The following is a 24,717-nucleotide window of genomic DNA, read 5'->3' on the forward strand; positions in this document are numbered from 1 at the left end:
TCACTGCTGAGTCACTGGGGACCCAGCGTGGGGGTGACCTCTGGCCCACTTCGCTTCGGGGCCTCGGCCACCCTGGCTGCTGGGGCTGTGCTTGCATGCTGGCGCTGTGTCATGCTGTTGTTTTTCTTACAAATGAAGCTTAGGAGGACACAGAACTTGAATTTACGGTTTTATCAGAAGTGGGGAAAGCAAAGGCCTAAAATGCTGTTCTAAAAATCAGAGAGGGCAAGTTTCCTTGTGGAGGTGGAGAGCTGTTTACACCTGGCCAGCTCTCCTCCTCACTTACCTTCTTGACTCCAGAAGGAGAGGAGGCTGGAGGAGTTTCCTTCTGATGCTCCGAGGAGCTGTGTTCTTGCTGTGGTTTGCTTCCGGCTGCTAAGCCAAGAAGGATAGGAGTGCGTGCCCGCTGGGTGGTCAGCCCTGGACGCGTGAGCTGACCGGCCCGACTCCCCCGAGAGTCTCGCTGACTTTAGAGCGAAGTGGGAACGGCTGAGCCGAGTGTGATGGTCCCTTTAACGAAGGTCCCATCCGGGGACAAAGCCTCCAGGCGGATGGCTTATCACTGTGGGGGTGGGGTGGGGTGGGTGGCGGCGGCGGCGGCGGGTGTGTGTGTACGTGTGTGTATGTACACGTGTGTGTGTACGTACGTACAGCGGGGCTTTCAGGGTGCTGGGCTGTGTGGGTCATGCACTATTCTTGCTCCTGTATTTTCTGCACAGACATGTAATAGTAGTAAACTAAGGGAAAAAAGGGAATTTGAGAATTAGAAGTAAACAAATTAGCTTTTATTTTTGTGGAGACTCAGAATAAAAAACATTCTATTTAGAAAAAGACTTCAGAGGCAAACTTTTGAGGGGCATTTTTTATTATAAATTTAATATGGTTGATTAATGAAAAAATCACAATGAAGTACCGAGAAAATGTTTGTCAATATAAAAATTTTAGCAGCATTTCCGTAGTTTCAGGCTCTAACATTAGTCGTACGTCCTCCCGCTATCAAAAAAGAAGCCTCCAGTGGGACCACTGTAGAGCGTCAAGATGTTCAGCTTAGTCAAGGCCTCAAGGAAATCCTCAAATCCAGTGTATTGTCTAATAATAGTCCGACTCTCCCCACCCCTGAGCTGCTAGAATGTCAGAGCATTCGCCTCAGTGTCTGAGGTCAGAATTCCGTTCTTCAGGCTGCAGGGGAGAAGGGGAGCAGAAATGGAAACTGGACTTGACGTGTAGTGCTTGACCACGCGTCCTCCCGTCTGCGCGCTCTGCACCGACGACAACGAAGGGCCGAGGGCTGGCGGGTGGCAGCAGTGGGGGTGGGGGACCGGGAGGGGGACGTGGACATGGGGGCGCTGGTGCGTCACCATCCACACCGCTCCAGGGCAGGGCAGAGCGTGGCGGTCTTGCTACATCCCCGTTAACGGTAGGATCAGTGAGGAAGGGAGACAATATGAAAATATAATACTGGCAAACTATTCCCCTGCCTCTTTGGTACTTTCCAAAATTCTCTGATCAAAAAAGTATAAGGGAAGCACACCATTAAAAAAAATTACAGTTTTAAGTATTTACAGAAGCAATTATGGTATTTTACATAATCAATACACAGTGTATGAACAATTCCTCAGTGAAAGCACTTGTGAACTCCTGTTCCAGTATTGTTCAACAGCACGCTGACACACGTACACCTGCCCACACTTGCATCATCCGTCCTGCAGCTCACTTACGTTACATATATGAAAGGGGAAAAATACCATTTTCCAATCTCTCTTTTCCTTTGCAAAGGGTCTTAAAATCTGCCACTGAAATCAATATGTACAAAAATTTGTTGAATATTGCATTCTAGGCAAATCTCTCCACTCCCATTGTGAATATGTTTGAAATACACTCCCTAGTAATCTATGTATACAATATATATTTAATATATAAGTAACCGCACCATGTCCTACCACCATGACACCAGTTTAATGCACATTATTATGTACAGTAGTTAAGTTAGCTCTGGGGGATGACTCTACACCTAGGTGAACAGTGGGGTCTGGAACATCTGAACGGGACGTGGAGAAGCTGGCTGGGAGGCAGCCCGCCTGTGGGCCGCCCGCAGGCGCGTGTGTGAACGTGGGCAACACCGTCCACACACACTCACCCAGACCGTCCCTTGTGCACCGGCTGGAAGGAGACCAGTCACACGAATGGAAGGATCGCGTACACGAGGAGAGCCATGATAGCGGCACTGAACAGCCCCGCCACGGGGACTGTCACGAACCAGGCCACAAAGATGTTGCGGAACAGGCGCCAGTCCACAGCCTTCCGTGAGCGGATCCAGCCCACGGCCACCACCGAGCCCACCTGTAGAAGCACAGCATTTCAGGTACAAATTTAAAGGTGATACACAAAATCTGCATTCCACCAACATTAACTGGCTACTCTAAGAAATCAACTACATTATAAAATTACTAACTCTTTCCCCTAAATGTGCTTAAGGCTTTAAAAATACTTTTAGATTTTAGCTACAATTACTTTAGGATTGTCTTATTTAGAAATAAACAGTTCAGATGCACTTTGCCACCTGTATTCTGCTCTATTTGAGTGGAAGGTTAGCCACGTAACTAGTTTTCTATTCTCCTGCACTTTATAAACTAGCTGTGAACGCCCTGATTTTAAATATTCCCCAGGTAACTGCTTACAGGACGTGCGACTGCTGTAAGCACAGTGAAACGGCAGTAATGTACCCCTCTCTCCGAATAACAGCATCGTAACGTGTGGGCGTGGAGACCTTTGGGACTAGCTGATGCAGTTGCTCATTTTGTGGAGAATAAACATCTCCAGAGGGTTTAGGGCCCCAGGGAGTTTGTAAGTCATGGCAGGTTGAGGACTAGCACGAAGCATCTTGATTTCACGCTGGTTTTCTCCACTACCTCCAACTGCCTTGCAGTCTTTCTACTTTAGTTGATTGAAAAATAAGCAAATGGAGCATAAGTATTATTGGATCTAAACTGTCAATTGTGCCTCACAAAATGATACTTGAGAATCAGAATGTTTACAATGATTCAAGTATTTTTCTAAATACTTGTAGTTCATTTATGATTTGTGGAAAATTTACAAAGGAAAAAACCACCCCACAACTTTAAATATCTAAAAATGAAAATCATAAGAAAGTACAATGTAACATCACATGCCTCACTCAGGCTGTGGGGGCGGGGGGTGTGGAGCTCAGAGACTTCATGAGGCTGTCCTTGGCCCCTGGGAGGTGGCCCTTGAAGATCTCAATGAAACAAGCTTTGCCCTGCTGACCTACTGCTGACTCTGGACTCAGCAGTGGCCAGTGAGGTTCAAATAGCAACTGGGGTCTATTCTGGGGTCAACAGAATAAATAAAATCCAACATTTTACATTGTTTATGGAAGCAAACTGGAACACCAAAACCAGCAATTTTTAAAGGCAGTTAAGTCTGACACTTTGTCAACCCGAGCCATGATTAATCAGCAATGCCGTCCATCTCCAGGTAGCAACTAACAAGCTGTTTAAGGGACATCAAAATGATTACTTTATGTAGATTCTGTGTCTGTAACCAGTGTACCGTGCGAACCTGATAATCCTGCTTAGCTGTTCCTAGAACATGCCAACCGAGACTTCCCTCCTGCAGAAGGATTAGCTAGGTTCTGGTGGTCCTCAAATACGGTCAGATCCACTAACACCAGCTTCTGAGATTAAACCCTCCCTGTTACTCTCCATCTGCAGTGCACACCAGCTTGTTGGACTACCTCACGGAGAGTGTTCTCCAGTTTCAAGGTTATCTATGCACTCTTCCTTTCTGAACACACTTTTCTTAAGAGCATAAAAGTAATATGAACATATTATAGCAAGTTTATGTAATAAGAGTGGACAATCACCCAGAACACTGCTATTGTCAATATTTATATATTCCTTTTTAGTATTTTTATAAATATACCTTTACCTGTAAACAATAGGATACACAATTTCCTTTAAGAAAATTTATGTTAAAAGCATCTTCCCACAGTGCTCACAGCCTTTATGATTATCATGTGAAGCGGTACACCCTTTAGGTGGCTGTACCTTAATTTAACCATTTCCAACTTGCCTCCAATTTTTCCCTATTAGAAATAATTTCATGATTAATATACTTACTCATATAGCTTATATTTAGGCTTTGAAAAATAAAATTCCCTGAGATGGATTATTAATTACAGGGGGCATTTAAAAAATCTTAAAATTAACTGAAATTAGAGAAAAGCTGCAATCCCGATTCACCAATTTCTAACATTTTGCCAAAATCATAAAGAAACATTTTATACCATGAAAATATCCTGCTCCTTATCAACCTACCCCTCCCCTTCTGCTAAAGAGTTGGCAATCCAATCTTTGTTATGGGGTTGCAAAGTGTTGATTTACCAACTCCCTTCCCATGTATCATGTGGAATGTTACTTTGATAAAGAGCTCTTTCCTAATTATTTTAACATCTTAGTACATACAGCCAAATAGTTTCACAAACAGCTGTAAATGTACAGGGTCATCCATAATCTGTGAGTTTTGGCACACTATAACAGTCCTGGAAATAGTTCCTTTTTTGCTAACCAACCAACAAAACATGTTACTGTTGCTTTTATTTGCATATCTTTAATTACTCAGGCTGAACTTTTATTTATTCAGTTTTATTCCCTCTGGTCTTTACATATAAAAATTGTCTCTTCCATAAAGATGCAAAATATGACACCAAAATATAAAGTGTGGGAGGTAGGGGGGAGTAAAAAAAAAATGTAGAGCTTTTAGAATGTGTTTGGACGTAAACGACTATCAATTTAAAACAAGTAGACATAGTTCAACATGTATGAACTACATGGTAATCACAAATCAAAAACCTACAATACACAAAAAGCAAAGGGAAAGGAACCTCAACATACCACTAAAGAAAACCATCAAACTACAAGGGGAGAGACTAAAAGAAGAAAAGAACAAGGAACTTTAAAAACAACCAGAAAACATGTAACAAAGTGGCAATAAGTACATGCCTATCAGTAATCACTTTGAATGTAAATGGACCAAATGCTCCAATCAAAAGACATACAGTGGCTGAATGGATGGAAAAAACAAGACCCATCTATATGCTGCCTACAGGAGACTCAGTTCAGAGCTAAAGACACACGTTAACAGATATAAAGGGAGAAATTGACAGTAATACAATAATAGTAGGGGACTTAAAACCCTACTTCCATCAATGGGCAGATCATCCAGACAGAAAATCAATAAGCAAACACTGGCTTTAAATGACACATTAGATCAGATGATCACCTACAGAACATTCCATCCAAAAACAGCAGAGTACACATTCCAGTGCACGTGGAACTTTCTCCAGGATAGATCACGTACTAGGCCACAAAACAAGTTTCCATAAATTTAAGTACATAAAAATTATGTCAAGCATCTTTTTCAACCACTTTTGTGGTTGAAACAAGGTATCAATTATGGGGGGAAAGACAGAAAAAACACAAACACATAGAGACTAAACAACATGCTACTAAAAAAACAAATGGGTCACTGAAGAAATCAAAGAGGATACAAGTCTACCTCAAGAAACAAGAAAAAACACAATCTAACTTTCCGTCTAAAGGAAGTAGAAAAAGAACAAAGCCCAAAGTCAGAAGAAAAGAAATAAAGATCAGAGAGAGAATAAAAAAAAAAAGAGACAAAAAACCCCCCAAAAACCTAATAGAAAAGATGAATGAAAGCAAGGGCTAATTTTTGGAAAAAGTAAACAAAACTTACAAACCTTTAGCCAGATTCATAAAGAAAAAAAGAAATGAAAGAGAAGTTACAACTGATACCAAATGATCATAAGAGACTACTACAGTTATACGGACAACCTAGAAGAAACAGGTTTTTGAAAAACTACAATCTTCTAAGACTGAATCAGGAAGGAAAGACCGGAAGAGATCAACAACTAGAATGGAAATTAAGTCAGTAATCAAAAAAACTCCCAATAAACAAACGTCCAGGACCAGATGGCTTCACAAGGGAATTCTACCAAACAGTCAATGAATTAGTACCTATCCTTTTCAAGCTATTCCAAAAGTAGAAGAGGAGGGAGCACTTCAAATGCATTTTATGAGGCCACTATTACCCTGATAATCAAAACCAGAAAAAGACACTACAAAAAAAGAAAATTACAGGCCAGTATTCCTGATGAGCACAGATGCAAAAATCCGCAACAAAACGCCAGCAAACTGAATTCAGCAGTACATAAAAAAGATCACACCCCATGAGCAAGTAGGATTTATTCCAGGGATGCAAGGAGAGTATAATGTCGATAAATCAATCAACATGAGACACCACCTTAAACAAAATGAAGGATAAAAATCCTATGATCATCTCAGTAGCAGAAAAAGCATTTGGCAAAATCCAGTATCCTTCTGTGATAAAACTTTTCAATAAAGTTGGTATAGAGGGAACATATCTCAACATAAAAAAGGCCACTGATGATAAACCCACAGCCAACATCATATTCAATGGTGAGAAACTGAAAGCTTGTCCTCAAAGATGAGAAACAAGACAAGGATGCCCACTCTTGTCATTTTTTTAATGGGAAAAAGACAATCTCTTCAATAAGGAGTGTTGGGAAAACTGGACAGCCACATGTAAAATAATGAGATTAAAACATTTTCTCACACCATATACAAAAGTAAACTCAAAATGAATTAAAGACCTAAATGTAAGACTTGAAGCTATGAAATTCCTGGAAGAAAATACAGGCAATATGCTCTTTTGACACTGGTCTTAGCAATATTTCTTGGGATATGTTCTCCCAGGCAAGGGAAACAAAAGCAAAAATAAACAAATGGGACCTAATTAAAAAGCTTTGGCACAGTGAAGGAAACCATCAACAGAATGAAAAGGCAGCCTACTGAAGCAGTTAAGAGACAAAACTAATGTAAAAATGTGACGTCAAAAACAGTAATCATAGAGGAAATAAATATTTAGATACAAGTGAAAATGAACAAAACAAAACCCAAAGTTAGTAGAAGGAAAGAAGTCATAAAGATTAGAGCAGAAATAAGTGAAATAGAGACCAAAAAAATAATAAAGAATCAATGAAACGAAAAGCTGGTTCTTTGGAAAGGTAAATAAAATCAATAAACCTTTAGCCAGACTCATCAAGAAAAAAAGGGAGAGGGCCCAAATTCATAAAATCAGAAATGAAAGAGGAGAAGTTAAAACCGACATCACAGAAATACAAAAGGATCGTAAGAGGCTACTATGAACCACAATATACTAATAAAATGGACAACCTAGAAGAAATGGACAGCTTCTTAGAAAGGTACAATCTCCCAAGACTGAATCAGGAAGAAACAGAAGATATGAACACACCAACTACCAGCATTGAAATTGGATCAGTAATTTTAAAACTCCCAACAAACATAAGTCCAGGGCCAGATGGCTTCACAGGGGAATTCTACCAAACATTTTTTGAACATTTTTTTTATTGAGTTATAGTCATTTTACAATGTTGTGTCAAATTCCAGTGTAGAGCACAATTCTTCAGTTATACATGAACACACACATATATTCGTTGTCACATTTTTTTCTCTGTGAGCTACCACAAGATCCTGTATATATTTCCCTGTGCTACCAACCATTTAAAGAAGAGTTAATGCTTATCCTTCTGCAACTAGTCCAAAAACTGCAGAGGAAGGAACACTTCCTAATTCATTCTATGAGGCCACCATCACTCTGATACCAAAATCAGACAAAGATATTTAAAAAAAAATTACAGGCCAATATCACTTATAGATGCAAAAGTCCTCAACAAAATACTAGCAAATCAACTCCAACAATAGGTTAAAAAGATCATACACCATGATCAAGTGGGATTTACCCCTGGGATGCAAGCGTTTTTCAATATCCACAAATCAATCAATGTGATACACCACATTAAGAAATGCAAGAATAAAAACCATATGATCATCTCAAGAGATGTAGAAAAAGCCTTTGATAAAGTTCAACATGAATTTATGATAAAAACTCTCCAGAAAGTGGGCACAGACAGAACATACCTCAACATAATAAAGGCCATATGTGACAAACTCACAGCTAACATCATTCTCAATGGTGAAAAGCTGGAGCATTTCCTCTAAGATCAGGAACAAGACAAGGACGCCCACTCACCACTTTTATTCAACATAGTTTTGGAAGTCCTAGCCACAGCCATCAGATAAAAGAAATCCAAATTGGAAAAGAAGAAAACCTGTCACTGTTCACAGATGACATGATACTATACATAGAAAATCCTAAAGGCATCACCAGAAAACTACTACAGCTCATCAATGAATCTGGTAAAGCTGCAGGATGCAAAGTCAATACACAGAAATCAGTTGCATTTCTGTACACTAACAACAAAATAGCGGAAAAAGAAGTTAAGGAAACAATCCCATTTACCATCATATCAAAAGGAATAAAATACCTAGGAATAAACCTAACTACGGAGGCAAAAGACCTGTATCCAAAAACTGTAAGACTCTAATGAAAGAAACTGAAGATGACACAAACAGATGGAAAGATACACCCTGTTCTTGGATTGAAAGAATCAGTATTGTTAAAATGGCCATTCTACCCAAGGCAATATACAGGGTCAGTGCAATCCCTATCAAATTGCCAATGACATTTTTCACAGAACTGGAACAAAAAATTTTAAAATTTGTATGGAAAACACAAAAGACCCTGAGTAGCCAAAACAATCTTGAGAAAGAAGAACAGAACTGGAAGAATCATGCTCCCTGATTTCAGGCTGTACACAAAACTAGAGTAATGAAAACAGTGTGGTACTGGCACAAAAAGAGACACAAGGGAACAGGATAGAAAGTCCAGGAATAAACCCAAACACTTAGGGTCAATCTACGACAAAGGAGGCAAGAATATACAATGAAGAAGACAGTCTCTTTAATAAGCGGTGCTGGGAAAACTGGACAGCTACCTGTGAAAGAATGAAATTAGAACACCTTTAACACCATATACAAAAATAAACTCAAACTGCATTAAAGACCTAAATGTAAGACTGGATACTATAAAACTCCTAGAGGAAAACATAGGCAGAACACTCTTTGACATAAATTTCAGCAATTTTTTTTTTCAAACCAGCTCCTAGGGTAATGGAAATATAAGCAAAAATAAACAAATGGGACCTAATTAAACTTAAACGCTTTTGCACAGCAAAGGAAACCATAAATAAAATGAAAAGACAACCTACAGAATGGGAGAAAATATTTGCAAATGATGCAACTGACAAGGGACTAAAATTTCCAAAGTATACTAGCAGCTCATATAACTTAATATCAAAAAACCAAACAACCTAATCAAAAAATGGGCAGAAGACCTAAATACACATTTCTCCAAAGACATCGAGATGGCCAACAGGCACATGAAAAGATGCTCAATATCACTAATTATTAGAGAAATGAAAATCAAAGTTACAATGAGGTATCACCTCACACCAGTCAGAATGGCCATCATCAAAAAGTCTACAAATTATAAGTGGGGAAAGGGAAGAAGGTGTGGGGAAAAGGGAACCCTGCTGCACTGTTGGTGGGAATGTACTATGGAGGACAGGATGGAGCTTCCTTAAAAATATAAAAGTAGGCTTACTATGTGATCCAGCAATCCCACTCCTGGGCATATATCTGAAGAAAACTCTTAACTTGAAAAGATACGTGCACCCCAACGTTCATAGCAGTGCTATTTAGCAAAGACATGGAAAGAACCTAAATGTCCACTGTCAGATGACTAGATAAAGAAGATATGGTGTGTACACAAACACACACACAGAGACACAGAATGGAATATTACTCAGCCATAAAAAAGAATGAAATAATGTCACTTGCAGGTAACAACATAAATGGACCCAGAGATTATCATATTGAGTGAAGTAAGTCAGAGAGAGAAAGACAAATACCATGGTATCACTTATATGTGGAAACTAAAAAAAAACAATGATACAAATTCTATTTAGAAACCAAAACAGACTCACAGACATAGAAAACAAACTATGGTTACCAAAGAGGAAAGGGGGGAAAGGGTGGGGAGGGATAAATTAGGGGCTGGGGATTAACAGACACACATTACTATGTATAAAACAGATAAACAACGAGGCCCTGCTGTAGAGCACGGGGAACTATATTCAATTTCTTATAATAACATAATGGATACTTGACAAGAAGGCAAAAAAACTGAGTAAAAATCTGATATACATTTATTAATTACAGTGCTATCAATCTATTCAAATCCTTTATATTCCTAAGTACTCTGTCTTCATTTGTCATAGACTTAGAAATACTAACGTCTGAGTTCGAATAGTTTTGCCTCATGTTTTTAGTTATGTTACTTGGACCACAAGGGGCCCAGAGTACAGTCTTCTCTACTGATGAGGTCTTCAGCTGATATAAAGTGACATTCTTTGCTGTCTTTGACTTCCCTCTTAATAAACCAAGTGTGTTTCCAGTTTAAGTCCATCACCAGGCACTGACAGCAATAGAATTATTGAGAAGTAGGAGAACCAGAGAGCAAGAATTAGAAAATCAGGTTAGAAACTCTAATCCTAAAATTTAAAATCAGTAGCATTTCCTGAGAATTGTTCCAAATCCACAGGCTAGGTGAGTAATCATCTACGTCATCAATAAAGATGAATAATGTGGGTGATTCGCAAAAAAGAATCCCAAACCACCCCAACGTGGAATTAAAACACTTTAATACCACCACCCTGAATTCCTATTAAAGACCCCACAGACTGCCGTCTGCGTTCAAGGTGGCCACTGTCAGCTGCATGAAGACAAAGCTGATTAAGGTTCACGAAGGCACGACTTCAGTGCACAACCCACTGCGGACACGAGGAGAGAACAGGACGGGAGGACAGAGGGGGAGGACACAGGACACGCGGGAGGAGGGAGGCGTCCGGCAGCTGAGCGCGGAGCAGACGCAGGATGCGCACGTCCTGCGGTGACCTGCGATGACTTCCCCACCAACCACCACGTGCAGAGCGCCGCCACCGCCTCCCTGAGGGCCCGTGGTGACCGCGGACAACCTACCTTGCAGTGCGTGGTGCTGACGGGAAGCCCGATGTTGGAGGCGATCACCACTGTGAACGCCGAGGCCAGCTCGATGGTGAAGCCGCTGCGGGGGAGACAGGACACCGGTCACAGGTGCCTCTGGGGGGCTCGCTGACCCGCTCCCCTGGCGGGGGGGTGGGGGTGGTGGCCCATTCTCACCAGAACTCATTCTTGGGGTTGGACAACTGGCTGCTGACCAGGTCCGATGACATCAACAGAATAAGCAGCTGCCGCGCAGAGGCAGCGGCCACACTGAGACTCGGCATTGTGCGGTGTACAGCCCTAACCAGCCTGGTTGTCCTGATACGTCTTCAAAACCCACACGCTGGCGGAGGTGGGGCGGAAATTCCCACTGTGCCAAAGAGGGTAACTCAGGCATTTCTAAAGGGGCAGAGGGAAAACTACGGCCTCAATGTAAAAACGTGTACTTATGATAAAAGAGTGAGTTTTTCCCTCAGATTACTAATTTTTCTTCAAAATCAACCTTACAAGAGACTCTTTCATTGACACGCACTTCAAGGGAGAAAGGATTTCTTACAATAGGTAGTTCTGAGTTTTAGTTGTATTTGGAAAGTGCTCTAGTAAATTTCTGTTATTTAACCCCTACTATCTCTAAAGGACACACAGCCAGGACCACAGAAACCCACGTGGGAGGGGCTCCAGACCCCAGGCCCAGGGCAGGGGCGCCCCTCCAGGTGGCTGAGCCCGGGGAAGCGGGCAGAGCAACCTCAGGGGATGCAGGTGAGAGCTGCTTTCAACCAGCAGGTGGAGCTGGTGAGCGGAGAACCTGGGGGGAGCCCGCCCTCCCCTCCTGCTCTCAGGCCATCACCTGGGGAAGACCACCAGGGGGAGTGGAATGGGGGATGCGGGCGGGGTCTGCCTTTCCTCTCCCCTTTCTGCTTCTCTCTCCTCTCAGGGCCACTGCGGGGCGGGGCTGGGGAGTGTGTGAGGGTGATGGGTGAGGCTGCGCGGGGAGCCCCGGGGAGGACGGTCAGGCACAGGGCTCAGATGCTGGCCCCGCTGGCTTACCTGGACGGCGTGATCGGGGTGAGGTCCTTCCCCATGGTCTGGATCACTCTTCTCCCCCAGACCCAGAGGCCTGTACAAATCCCAACCCCTCCGTAAAACAGCAGCCAGACGGGGGTAACCGATTCCTGCAGGACCACGCCTTGTTCATAAATCAGCCACAGAGCTACCAGAGGGCCAATGGCATTACTGGGAAGGGAAAAAAAAAAAAGGTTAATTGTACAAACACTGTACACACAGGCAAATGACAATGAACACAATACGTGGTGATTTCTCAGTCTTGAGAAATAGCCCATCAAACCGCAGTTGTGGCTTGCCAATATAATCTAGTGCTGATAAAAAATGATTAATTTTTGTTGTGGTTAAAAAAAAAACAGAAAATTTACTATCTTGACCATTTTTAAGTGTACAATTCAGCGCTGTTAAGGCTGTTCACATTGTGAAACCAGAGCTTTTTCATCTTTCAAATTTGAAAGTCTATAGTCATTAAACACGAATTGCATTTGCCCCGTCCCCCATCCACTGGTAACCACCGTTTTACTTTCTGTCTTTGTCAATCTGACTGCTCTCAGTATCTCCTGTGAGTGCAGGCAGCCAGTTTTTATCTTTTTGTGACTAGCTTGTTCCACTTAGCATAACGCTGTCAAGATTCATCCATGGTGTAGCATCTGACAGACCTTCTTTCCTTTCTAAGGCTGCATATCCCATTGTTTATATATGTATACACCGTATCTTGTTTATCCATCCATCTGCTGATGGACAGTTGGGTTGTTTTCCCCTCTGAGCTGTTGTGAATAACACTGCTGTGAACACCGGTGTGCATATATCTCTTCGAGTCCCGGCTTTCAGTTCCTCTGGGGTATATACCCAGAAGAGGACTTGCTGGATCATATGGGAGTTCTATATTTAATTTTCTGAGGAAACTTCAGACTGTTTTCCCAGTGGCCACACTAGTTTTCTTTCCACTGATGGGGCACAAGAGTTCCAATTTCTCATACCCTTGCCAACACTTGGCATTTTGTTTTCATAGATGTCATCTTAATGGTTATGTGATGTAATAAATTTTTTTTAAGTACTGAAAAATCATAAGAAGTGGATACAAACATCAAGTTCTTTTTTCTCTCAAAATCCCTCAAAGTCCCTAGTTTACATTAGGGTTCACTCTTGGTGTTGGACATTCTATGCATTCAGACAAATGTGTAAAGACAGGTATCCACCATTAGGCGATCAAACAGAGTGTTTTCACTGCCCCCAAATCTAGGGGGCAGTAGTTTGCCCGGTGTCTTTCTCTCTCTTCTGGATCCAACAACAGCTGTTGGATTTTTCTGTCTCTGGTTTTCACCAGTTGTTAGGGTGCAGCGACCACGTCCAGGCTCCTCCTCCTCACGGGCTTTTAGCGGCTTCTGTGGCTGCATCTCCCCCTCCCAGCCCGCCCTCCACTCTGTGTAGACCGAGTCACAAAGAATCGGCTTCCAAGTCTGTGTCTCTCTGCTGTGTGACCACAAATGTCCCATTTCTGAGCTTCAGATTCCCCGTGGTTGAAGGACACCACTTACGACCACAAAAGACTGTTTTGAGGAGGATTCAAGTACGTTACAAGCGGTAGAGCATTGAGCCTGGTACAAACTTAATCACCTCTGGCTGAACAAACAGAAGCCCCCTCTTCATTGTCACACTATTATTTCTAAAACCTTGCTTTTATCAGACCTTATCCCTGCTCAGAAGCCTCAAAACCAGCCCCCAAACTGCAAACAGTTGCTCTAGAGTCTGGGCACCTGTAGCAATTACTGCCTAGACTCTTCCTTTGGCCTTGAAATGTCTGTGACTTTCCCACGTATATGTCTTTCTTATCTCCTTAACTGGAATTTAAACTTCTAAAGGACAGGGATCCAATTCATAACACGTTGCTAGTTCCGGGCCATCAATAAAGAATTTGTGATAAGGAGGAGGAAGTGGGCTGATGGTGGGTGGATGGGGGGGGGGTGGTAAAAAAAAAGTTAGGACAGAACTTGGTGCCTCAAACAAAATAACATGGCAGCACCTAGCAGAACACAAGCTGTCCGGGCCTCTTGCCTGGCAGGGAGATTTCTTTAAAAAAAAAAAAAAAACAGAAAGGCAGTTGCACGTGTGTAGGCTGTGGAAGCCCACAGCTGTAAAATGGAGCCAGGTAACTAGGCAGCCATGGCAGAAACGTTAGCCCCGTGTGGTAACCATGGTGATCGTAAACAGTTGTAACCGGAATCAGTGGTAACTGTGAAATGTACAGATACTGACTGTGGGAGGAGCACTGTCCAAAGCACGTTATATAAAGCTTCTAACTTAATCTTCATAGAAATCCCATGAGGCTGGTATTAGTTTTACCCCCATTTTATAGCTCGGGACACTGAGGCTTTGGGAAACTCTGTGACGGGTCCAGGGCTCCCCAGCCAGTAAGACAGTAGATTCCTCGTATTCCTACATATCGGGTCTCCCATGACTGGCTGACCTCTCCGTCTACACTCACTTGCTCCCGGCTCTTCCTGGAACACACCACCCTCAGGCCTTCGCTCCTGCGGTTCCCTCTTCTGGCTGCTCCCTAAGTCCCTTCCGGCCTCACTGCGCGAGCCCTCCCGCCCCAGCAGCCTGTCCTACAGGGCAGTTCCCAGCCTTGGTGCGGCCCCCTGCGCAGTGGAAAATCCGTGGACATCTCTCTGCCTCAAAAACTAACGGGACTGACGAGTGACTCACCCCAGGGTGGGAAGCTGAAACAGTGTGGCCAGAATCGGGGCTCAAACCCTGGTTTGGGGGTGTTTTTTTTTAATTAATTAATTTGTAGGGGGGAGGTAATTATGTTTATTTATTTAGTTTAGTTTAGTTTTGTTTTTTTTCTGATGGAGGGACTGGGGGTTGAACGCAGGACCTTGCGCGTTCTAGGCATGTGCTCTGCCACTTGAGCCGAGCCCTCCCCCCAAAGCCTAGTTCTTTCGATTCCACGTGTTGCGATGTCCTAATCCAACACAAACCTTCCCTCCACACTGGGTAAATTTAGGGATCGGTGACATGAACATGCAAGGACATTTACTGACAAAAGCCCGCGTGTGAGCGGACCCGGGCAGCTCAAACCCGCGCGGGTGAAGGGTGGGCTGTACGCGTCCGCCGCCCGCCCCCCGGGCCCCCCACCCTTGCCGGACGGGACGCTGCCCCGCGCGTGCGCGCGGAGCCGAGGGCGGCACTGACCTCACGTCGTTGCCGCCGTGAGCAAAGGAGCCGAAGCAGGCGGTGAGGACCTGCAGGAAGTGGAACAGGAGGTGGACCTCGGGCTCGTCCTTCTCCTCCTTCTCCTCGTCGGCCGCGTCCTCGCGCGGCCCGTCGGGGTCCGCCAGCTCGGCCGCCAGCTTCATCTCCACGCCGCCCTCCTCGGCCTCGATCTCGGCCTCGGCCACGGCGTTGCAGTAGCTGGAGTAGCTGTCGTAGCGCAGCCGCTTCTTGGAGTAGGCCACGGCGTCGGCCACCAGCTTCTCGCTGTCCTCGGGCGCGGCGGGCGCGTCGGCGCGGAGCGTGGCCAGCCCGGGCAGCCCGCAGATGGCCGCCGTGTAGCACGTGTAGCTGTTGTTGCGCCGCAGCAGCCGCGGGCCGCCGTCCTGGCCCGGCCGCTCGTCGTGGATGCGGTGCAGCAGGTCCTTGTAGAGCCCCGAGTCCTTGTGCACCGTGTGGTACACGTGGCCGTCGCCGCGCGCCGGGCCGTCGAAGCCGAAGGTCCCGTTGGACACGGGCGACTTGGCGGCGCCGTGCGTCATGGAGAGCGCGCGGCCTGGAAGGGGACAGCCGCCTTAGCGCCCGGCAGGGGGCGCGGCGTCACCGGGGTCACCCCTGCAAGCGCCGAACTCGGTTTTCGTGTTTGCCCCAGGCTGTTTCTGAAGGACGTGCCCATTGGTTAAGGTGACAAGGGGAACTTGGAAACACACGACAAGGGGTAAAACTAGTAATGGGGTCTTTTAAAAAGGATGTTAAGCTCTTTTAAAATGTGTCTTCCAGAAATTACCATAGCGCTCGTTCCTTCTCTAGTCACTAATAGGGGGAGAATCCTCCGAAGGAGCTTAGTTTAGAAAAATGTGGCACCGGAGGGGCACCACCTGGTTCACCGTGAGATGCACATACTAGGTGCTCCTTACGGGCCAGTGGGGACAGTGCGAGGCGGATCTGTCACATTAGTGGGCCAAGTTGGCTTGCTTTCTTTGGTGAAGCTGAGGCAGCAGCCCTGGGAGGTGGTGCTGCCGCGCCTGTGCAGGGAGGCAGTCCTGGCAGAGGCTGCTGCTCCCTGTCACTGCCCGCAAACCCTGTGGGACAAAGGACTACCACCCCGACCCCGCCGTGGTCCTGATGGGACCACCAGTTCTAGCTTTCTCTCTGCACCTCCCAGGAGGAGGGCGTTCTCGTGAAGCTGGATGAACTGACCTTGGGCAGGTGGAAGACACAGGTGAGGGGCTCAGAGGTGTGGTGGCAAGGAAGGGGCCTGGGCGCTGTTTGGGACACCGTACAGAGAGGGCTCTTGGAAGAATGTCACAGGATAAGAATAAGCCTGCTGTAAGACCGGACGGTCCCTGGAGGCCTCGTGACGCCCTGGGTTTTCTCAAAGCATAAACTGGGGGACATCCTCGTGCACTGGCACCTCCCTGCCACATGCAGGCTGGCTGGCCCCCCCAGGATGACGCCCTCTGCCCCACGCTAACCCCAGCCTGAGGGTCTTACCATACGTGGCCCGGGGGTGGTGTCCCGTGGACGTGCCTTCTGAGGTCCCAGACTCCACAGCCGACCCCGTGAGGGGGACAGTGCTGTCATCATTGGCCTTGGCACCAGGCAGCTCTTTAAATACGGGAGACTCCACCTCCTGAATTTTGTGGAGGCTCTCATCAGAGACTCGGGACAAAGCACCTTCTTTCTGTAATTTACCTGAAGAAAACATTCATAGCTGAAAATTTTGCAACAGAATTCTTGTTACTGAAAAATGACTATAAAGTAAACATTTATTTTCATCTTTACTACTTCGGCAGTGAAAAAAAGTCACAGTTAGAGAAAATAAAGTGGAGAGTTCAATTAATTAGCTGGGAAACACAGGCTAGAGGACTCAGTTATTGAGGAAAAGATGGAGGGTTAGGCCTGAGTTACCTCATCTGAAAACCAACAAAAAGGAGAGGGTTTGACCTGACCCCCAAGGTCAAATGTTCTGTAAATTCTATGACCATCTAGACTAGCCTTCTGTTTTCTTAAACTAACCTCTGAGTCACTGAAATGTTTATCCTTTTTGTCTTCATTGATATTGTTACAGTCTGTGTGGTTTTCTTCTGTTCAATAAATTACTGGTCTCAGATTTCTTCAGGTCACCAGGTCTTAGGAAACAAGCAAATCGTTTTCCTCAAACGGAAAAGAGAGATTCTACTTACTTTTGAAAATCCTTTCCTTTCCAAAGAAACCAGGGATTTTTAAAAAGCCGTTTTGAAGCTGGATAACCTTTTTAACTCAAACCTGGTGAGCAGTGCTGCTGACTTTATAATCTTGCTGCTTGTACATTTCCCTGAGCAAATGTCTAAGCTCTTCTTCTAATAATAATTTTAAAAAGCCTGTTAACACACGAGACAGGTATTATTTTCTCTGTTTTATGAATGAGCAAATGGAGGCCCAGAGAAATGAAGTCATTTTGCCGAAGGTCACACAAGTAGTGAAGTGTGGACGGTTTACTGTATGTCTGTGCCCTTAGCCACAGTCTGTCTGCACTTAAAAGAACAGAACAAGAAATAGACATTGAAATATCAAGATATGTGGGATTGACAAAAAAAAAAAAAAATCTCCTAGGAAGCCATAATGGGTAGCAATGTCAGTTTCCTGCAGTGACATTACAGCTTCAAGCTGGAAAGCAAAGCTTTAAGGTCCATTTGATATCAAGGCTGAGCTATTAGAAAAAGCCTTTAAACATCAGAGCAAGTGAGTACAGTTCTTCACTTGTCTGGGGTTAAATCAGACAAGGAGTCCGTCTGGGGGGGCTCCTCCTGGGCTGATACTCCGTATGAATGGAGGGGGTGCTGTTGAACTTCGGCAGAGAGCAGGGAGCGGCTACGAACGAGACATGCGGCGACATGAACCCGTCATCAAGGTGGCTTCACTTCTTGGTTGGAAGTTGCATGGACTGGTGTAGTATTTTTGTGATTAGTTTCTAAATTTACATACAGTACATTGGCTCTGTCTCTGTGTGTACAATCCCGATGCTAACAAATGTCTAGATTCCTGTACCTCCCATGATCAGGGTAGAGAAAGGCTCCATCAGCCCTCAGAGCTCCCCGCTGCCCAGCCCTAAGCCTGACAACCACTGATCTGGTCTCTGTCCCTGCAGTTCTGTCTATTCCAGATGTCATATAAATGAAATGTAAGACATGTAATTTTGAGGCTGGCTTCTCCTACTCGGCATAATAAATGCCGTTGAGATCCATCCATGTTGTCACTGGCATCAGGAGGTCACTCTCCTGCACTGCTGAGGTCTCTTCCAATACATGGATGCACCGCAGTCTGTTTATTCGTCCTGTAGATACTCCAGGTTGTTTCTGATTTTTGGTGATCGCAAATCAATCCGCTACAAACATTCATATCCAGGTTTTGGTGTGAATTTAAATTTGCATTTCTCTATTGTAAATACCTAGGCATGGGTAAGTGTGTATTTGATCTTATAGGAAACCACCAGATTGTTTTCCTGAGCGGCTGTACCATTTGGCATCCCCACCAGGAGCGTGAGAGCGCTTCAGGTGCTCCCTCAGCCTCTCATCACACTTCGTCATGTCGTTTCTAAAAGCCATTCAAATAGCCATGTAGTGGTAACTCACTGTGATTTTAATTTGCTTTTCCCTGACAGCTGGTGATGTTGGGCACCTTTTCATGGATCGACTTGCCATTCATGTATCTTTTTTGGTGACATGTCTGTTCAACTTTGCTCACTTTTTAACTGGGCTGTTTTCTGAGATTTCTTTATATATTCTGCATTCAAGTCCTTTGTCAGAGAGGAGATTTGCAAACATTTTCTCCCAGTCTGTAGCTTGTCTTTTTATTCTCTAATGATGTTACTCACCAAGCAATAGTTTCTAATTTTGATGAAGTGTAATTTACCAACTTCTTTTATGAATTGTTTTTGACATCACATCTAAAAACTTTGTTTTACCAAAATCTCAAAAGTTTTCTCCTTTTCCCCCCTAAAAGTCTTATAATTTTCTACTTTACATTTATATCTAAAGTACATTTTTAGTTAATTTTTTACAAGGTGTAAAGTCTAGGTCAAGGTTCTTTTTTTTGAAGCTTTCCATGTCCAATTGTTCCAATACAGTTTATTGTAAAGACTAGTCTTTCTCCATTGAACTGACTTTGTACTTAGCTGGAAATCAATTGGCCATATTTGTGTAGGTCTGTTTCTGGACTCTATTCTGTTCTATTAATCGAAGTGTCTTATCTTTTCACTAATGCCACACTGTATCTTTACAGTAGCTCTTAATCGGCGAGCAGTATGGGTCTTCCAAACTTTACTCTTTCAAAATTGTTTTGGCTTTTAGTTCCTTTAGCTTTCCATATAAAATCTTTAAGTGACTTGTCTAAATCTACAGAATATTCTCCTGGGGTTTTTCTTTAAATTGTGTTAAATCTATAGATCAATGTGAGAATTGACATCTTTACAATATTGAGTCTTCTAATTCATGAACATGGTATGTCTTCTCATTTGTTTTGGTCTTCTTTGAAATAAGGGTTTTCTTTTTTCGGTGGGGGGGGGAGATAATTAGGTTTATGTATTTATTTATTCTTAGAGGAGGTACTGGGGATTGAACCCAGGACCTCATGCATGCTAAGCATGCGCTCTACCACTGAGCTATACCCTCCCTCCGAAATATGGGTTTTCAAATTCAGATGCATCCATATGAAACCATGATTGTGAGGTACATGACATTGAGGCCAAAGGTAAATACTTCTTTTGAGAGTCCTGTAAAAGCATGTGGCCTCAAGGCATGGAGTTCAGTCATGTTGCTAGTGACAGGAAAATAGCTCTGGCAATTTTCTAAGCCATATTCTTCTTTTTTAAAAACTCCTTTTATTGAGGTATAATTTCTCAACAATAAAATTCATGCATTTTAAATGTGCGGGCAGATGACCTGTGACAAATGAGTACAGCCTATAACCGTTCTCCGATTAAGACAGAGTCCTGCAAAGTTCCTTCATGTCTCTGCAAAGTTCCCTCACGCCCCTTTGCAGTCGGGTCTCCAGCAACCAGTGGTTATTATCGCTATGGATTAATTTTCCCTGCAATCATATAGTGTGTACTCTTTGTGTCTGGCTTCTCCTGGTGGTTCCTTCTCTTCATCACTAAGTTGTCCTCTACTGAATGAATATACCATAATTTGGTTATCCATCTGCCTGTTCATGCGCATGGGGGTTGTTCCCACTTTTTGGCTATTATGATTAAACAATTTGTATACAAGTATTTTTATTTCTCTTGGGTAAATACCTAAAAGTGGAATTACTTGGTCACATGGTAAATGCTTGCTTAACTTTACGGGAAACTGCTACACGAACCTGCCCTGGGGTTGTACCAAGTTTCCATGTCACCCTCAAGGGATGAGAATTCCAGTTACTACACTTCCTCATCGACACTGGGAATGGCTGGTCTGTTTTGTTTTTAGCCATTCTTGAGGGAGGGAAGTCGTATCTTATGGTGGTGTTAATTTAAATTTCCCTGAAGGTTAATGTTTTCCGTTGGGCATTGATAACTTCCGGTTATCCCTGGCAACGAGGACCTGCCTCTCTCCTGGGTCACAAGTTATCAAGGAAAAGTTTGAGCCAGACGGCAGTCAGGTGCCAAGAGAAAGGACTGGGCCCATGTCTCAGTGTCTGTTCCGGAGTTCCCCATGCCTCCCTCTGTTAATAACGATAACCATGAATCATACCTGAGGTCTCAGGAGTCAGAGCATTTTTGTAAATCTGAAGAATAAAAAAGCCCTTACCTGCTATCTTCCTCCGCATCCACGGACACACAAAGAGCCACACGAAGAGGGCAAACAGCAGCGCGACCCCGAAGGAGATGAGGGCTATGGCCCACATGGGCAGGACCAGGCCCAGCACTGCGGGATAAAGGGGGTGCCACAGCGGCTGTCACTGGATGCTCCCGAAAGGCAGCATCGCACCCACATACTTCCCGCTGCCCAAACCTAAAACCAGTCACTGGGGTCTGTATTTAATCAGACTCTCAACTAAGAAAACGTGCCTGACTTTTTGGGGTAGGAAGCTGTGTTTAAGACACGCTACAATAGGTAGAAACGGCCTTCAAACGGCCTTCAATTCCTCCTGGAATTACAACACAGAGAACCTTTTCATGAATGTCCCATCAAGAACACCTGGTTGCCATGACATTAGCCAATAGAAGGGCAGACGTGCACGTGGTCGGGGAACATCACGCTTCCTAGCCCGGTGGTCTCTGCGGAGCCCGGGCCTCGGAATTCCATGCCTCCCCTGTCCCCGGGGGGCACAGGCAAGATTCACGCCCACTCGCTCCGGCGGCACAAAGATGCGGGCGCGGGAGGGCTTACCGCAGCATTATTTGTGATAGTAAGAATTTGCAAGATGACCGAGACCTGAGTCATTACGGACATGTGAAATTAGGAGAGTCCGCTGCATAAAAATGAGGCAGATCTAAATGCACTGACAAGGAAGAGAACAAGGTCTGGTTAGTTAAGTAAGAAAGGCTGGCTGGCTAACGGTGAGTGCAGCACGATCCAATTTGTGTTCAAAAGAAAAAACAAACCCACACGTGCACTCCTGCCCTGTGTGTGACTACACACAAAAAGTTCTGGAAAGACACAGCAGTCACGCCTGTGGAGAGACGGGAAACTGGCAGGGGCTGTCACTTCTCCCTACGAACACTTTTGTGTCATTAACTCTGAAAATTTCTAACCGGCACACAGTTTTGTTAATTGTGAAACTTCTTTTGTTTTTTAAGTTTGAAAGGAGAGAACTATTTAAACGCTTGCTACAGGATCAAATAAATCAGAATGATGCAGGCTTTGTTACACTGTTAACCATTTTTTTTATTATACACAGACCAACTCAAAATTGCTCAGCTAGGGTATTATTAGACATTTTGGGAATAGTAAGAGGGAGAATGGGTAGTTAATAGTATGACATATGTAAATGTTGTAATTAGCATGTTTAATTAGCATATGTAAATATAAAAAATAAACCCCCCAGAATCACCCAGCTCAGTGGTGGCCAGGGGGGTGGTGTCACTGGTGGGAGCAGACACACGGGGACCAGGCTGCTCCACCCCTAAGCTCCCAGTTACACCAGGAGGCTGCCAGCTCCCGTGGGGCTACGTCGAGGCATCTGGATGCCGGCTTTGCCCCGGAATCTGAGGCTTGGAGCTGCCTGTGAAACCACTCAGCCTGACCTCACTGGCCACGCCTGCGGCTGTGGTTTCCCGTTTCTGCTTCACATCTTCACATCAGTGTCCTGATACAGGTGATAAAGGACCACTCCGAGGCGGTTTCTTGCCCAGCTGAGTGGTAACTGTTAATGACCAACCCTGCACTGACCCACTGACTGCTCACGCCTACAGCTTAGAAGCATGTGGTTTTTGAAAATGTTTCACCCTTTCCTTTGTGGCTCCTGGTTTGGTTGATGGCAAAATCGTTCTCTGTGCTGCTTCTGGCTTCGCTGAGTCAACCTGATCCAAGACAGGCGCACTCAGGGTGCTGTGAGGAGGGGGGTGCGATTTGGGAGATAAATATACGAAAATTGAAATGAGTGAACGCTTTGCCCCCAGGCGCATTTTCTCCCCTCCACGCTGAGCAGAGCCCACGACGGATGCAGAGCACGGCTGCTCCACGTGGGCCTTCTGTTGAGGTCACGTGGGTTCCAGAGGGAAAAGCATCCGAAAAGGGAAAAACTGAGGGTGGCTACAAGACTTCTGATGCTTTTCTCAGACAATAAGCCACAATGTCACCTGGCCCTTGAACCCTTACCAACACAACTACCTCAGCCACCGCTTTGGCCTGGGAAGTGGCCTGGAAGCTCTGACATCACCCTTGGAGTCACAAGGACTGGACAGGAGATCGGGGACTCAACACATCACCAAGGGTGGAAGGGTGGGAGACGGCGTGAAAAATCAAGGGGTTAGGGGAGGGCAAAGGATGGAGGAAAATGGAGCAAGTGGTCCATGGAGAGTAAGAGAGGGGAGAGGAGCAGAATGGGGACAGAATTTGGAGCTTATAAATTGTTCCAGCAATGCAGTCATTGACAAGAGCATCAAACGGCACCAGGATGCACTTTTAAAGCCTGCATGTGAGAAACGCAGACTGACAGTTACTCACGGGACACAGCCCTAAGCTGTACTAAGTAGACAAAACCAAGTTTTATGGATTAAAAAAAAGTAATTAAATACAAAAACCCAGCATAGAAAAGTACTTGAATCAATGTGCTCTCCTCCAGGGGAAAACTGTTTCCCTTCTGAAAATTCAAGGTTGGCTTTTTTTTTTTTTCAACAACAAAATTTCTGATAAAACGACTTTGTATTGAGTTGCCTTCCCAGGAGGACCTCAAATCGTTTTCCAATAATCGCATCTCAAGAGGGCAACAAGGCATGTGTGCCCATCACTCTGTGGGCAGGCAAAGGAGGACCCGGCTCGACTGGCTCCCGGCCCTGTGGCCCATGGAGGCGGCTGCGAACCCAAATGGGGCGCTTGGAAGCCCACGCTTTGCTCCAGCCCCTCGACGGCCTCTCATCTCAAGCCCTTTCATTTTCCAAACGGAAGAGATATGAAGAGTGATTCAGCTCTAACCTCAAGCATCTTTGCAATTCTCTCCCCAACCCACTGGAGACCAGAATATCCAACTGACTTGGAGAAGGGATACAAAGAGCTTTTTAGAAACACTCACAGTCCTCTGGGGTCATTACTTCATTCCATCTCATTTTTCGTATATAACAATCATCATTAGAATCGAGTGAAATAAATTAAACATCTGTAAAACCAGTAAGGTTTAGCTCATATTAGTTCCATAATACTACTCAGCCTCTCCTGGGCCCTCCCTTCTCTCTGTTTTAATTTGATCAATAATATATACTTATTGTAAACATATCAGCAATATAAAATTATATGATGTGCAAATAGGAAAATTCCTCATCGCCCTCCTCTCTTGAACCCACTTCCCAGAGAAACTCAGTCATCTACTTGGTCTGTATATTTCCTGGCATTTTCTAGACGAAACATACAGGGCAGAGTGTTTGTGAGAATTTCTTTTTTTTTCCCCTCAAATTTAATAGATGTAATCACACCGTGTATATTGCTGTGCGCCTTCGAGTGGACCTCCTCTTTCCACACACACACACACTCACCTCATTTATACAATCGCTTTTCACTAGTCCTTCCTTCCCCGATAAATTGAGTTTCTAGTTTTTGTTTTGTTTTAGGTCAGCATGTTCATAGCATCAGAAGAGCTCCCTAGTGTAAAAGGAATCCTCCAGCAACTTTAAGAAAACAAAGCGCTGTTTTCTGAAATCTAAAAAAATGCTATTTCCTACTTTGTCCTGTAATTG

The 24,717-nt window shown here is 44.4% G+C and overlaps 1 protein-coding gene and 1 non-coding gene across 9 annotated transcripts in view; both read right to left on the minus strand.

Moving 5' to 3' along the window:
• Positions 1–770: 770 nt before the first annotated feature.
• Positions 771–24,717, minus strand: part of SLC20A2 (solute carrier family 20 member 2) — a 93,375-nt gene continuing 69,428 nt past the window's right edge. For all 8 annotated transcript variants that reach the window (XM_074353367.1, XM_074353368.1, XM_074353370.1 and 5 more), the window contains 6 exons: positions 21,134–21,250; positions 16,857–17,057; positions 15,345–15,918; positions 12,132–12,317; positions 11,082–11,166; positions 771–2,340 (listed from right to left, as the gene is read on the minus strand). In XM_074353367.1, coding sequence (XP_074209468.1) covers positions 2,176–2,340; positions 11,082–11,166; positions 12,132–12,317; positions 15,345–15,918; positions 16,857–17,057; positions 21,134–21,250 — 1,328 coding nt within the window. In that variant the 3' untranslated portion in view covers positions 771–2,175. The remainder of the gene's footprint in view (positions 2,341–11,081; positions 11,167–12,131; positions 12,318–15,344; positions 15,919–16,856; positions 17,058–21,133; positions 21,251–24,717) is intronic.
• TRNAA-AGC (transfer RNA alanine (anticodon AGC)) lies at positions 19,943–20,015 on the minus strand. Its single transcript has one exon. It is a non-coding gene; the product is annotated as a tRNA-Ala (tRNA).

The sequence above is a fragment of the Camelus bactrianus genome, chromosome 26, assembly GCF_048773025.1.
Source record: "Camelus bactrianus isolate YW-2024 breed Bactrian camel chromosome 26, ASM4877302v1, whole genome shotgun sequence".
NCBI classification, from domain to species: domain Eukaryota; kingdom Metazoa; phylum Chordata; class Mammalia; order Artiodactyla; family Camelidae; genus Camelus; species Camelus bactrianus.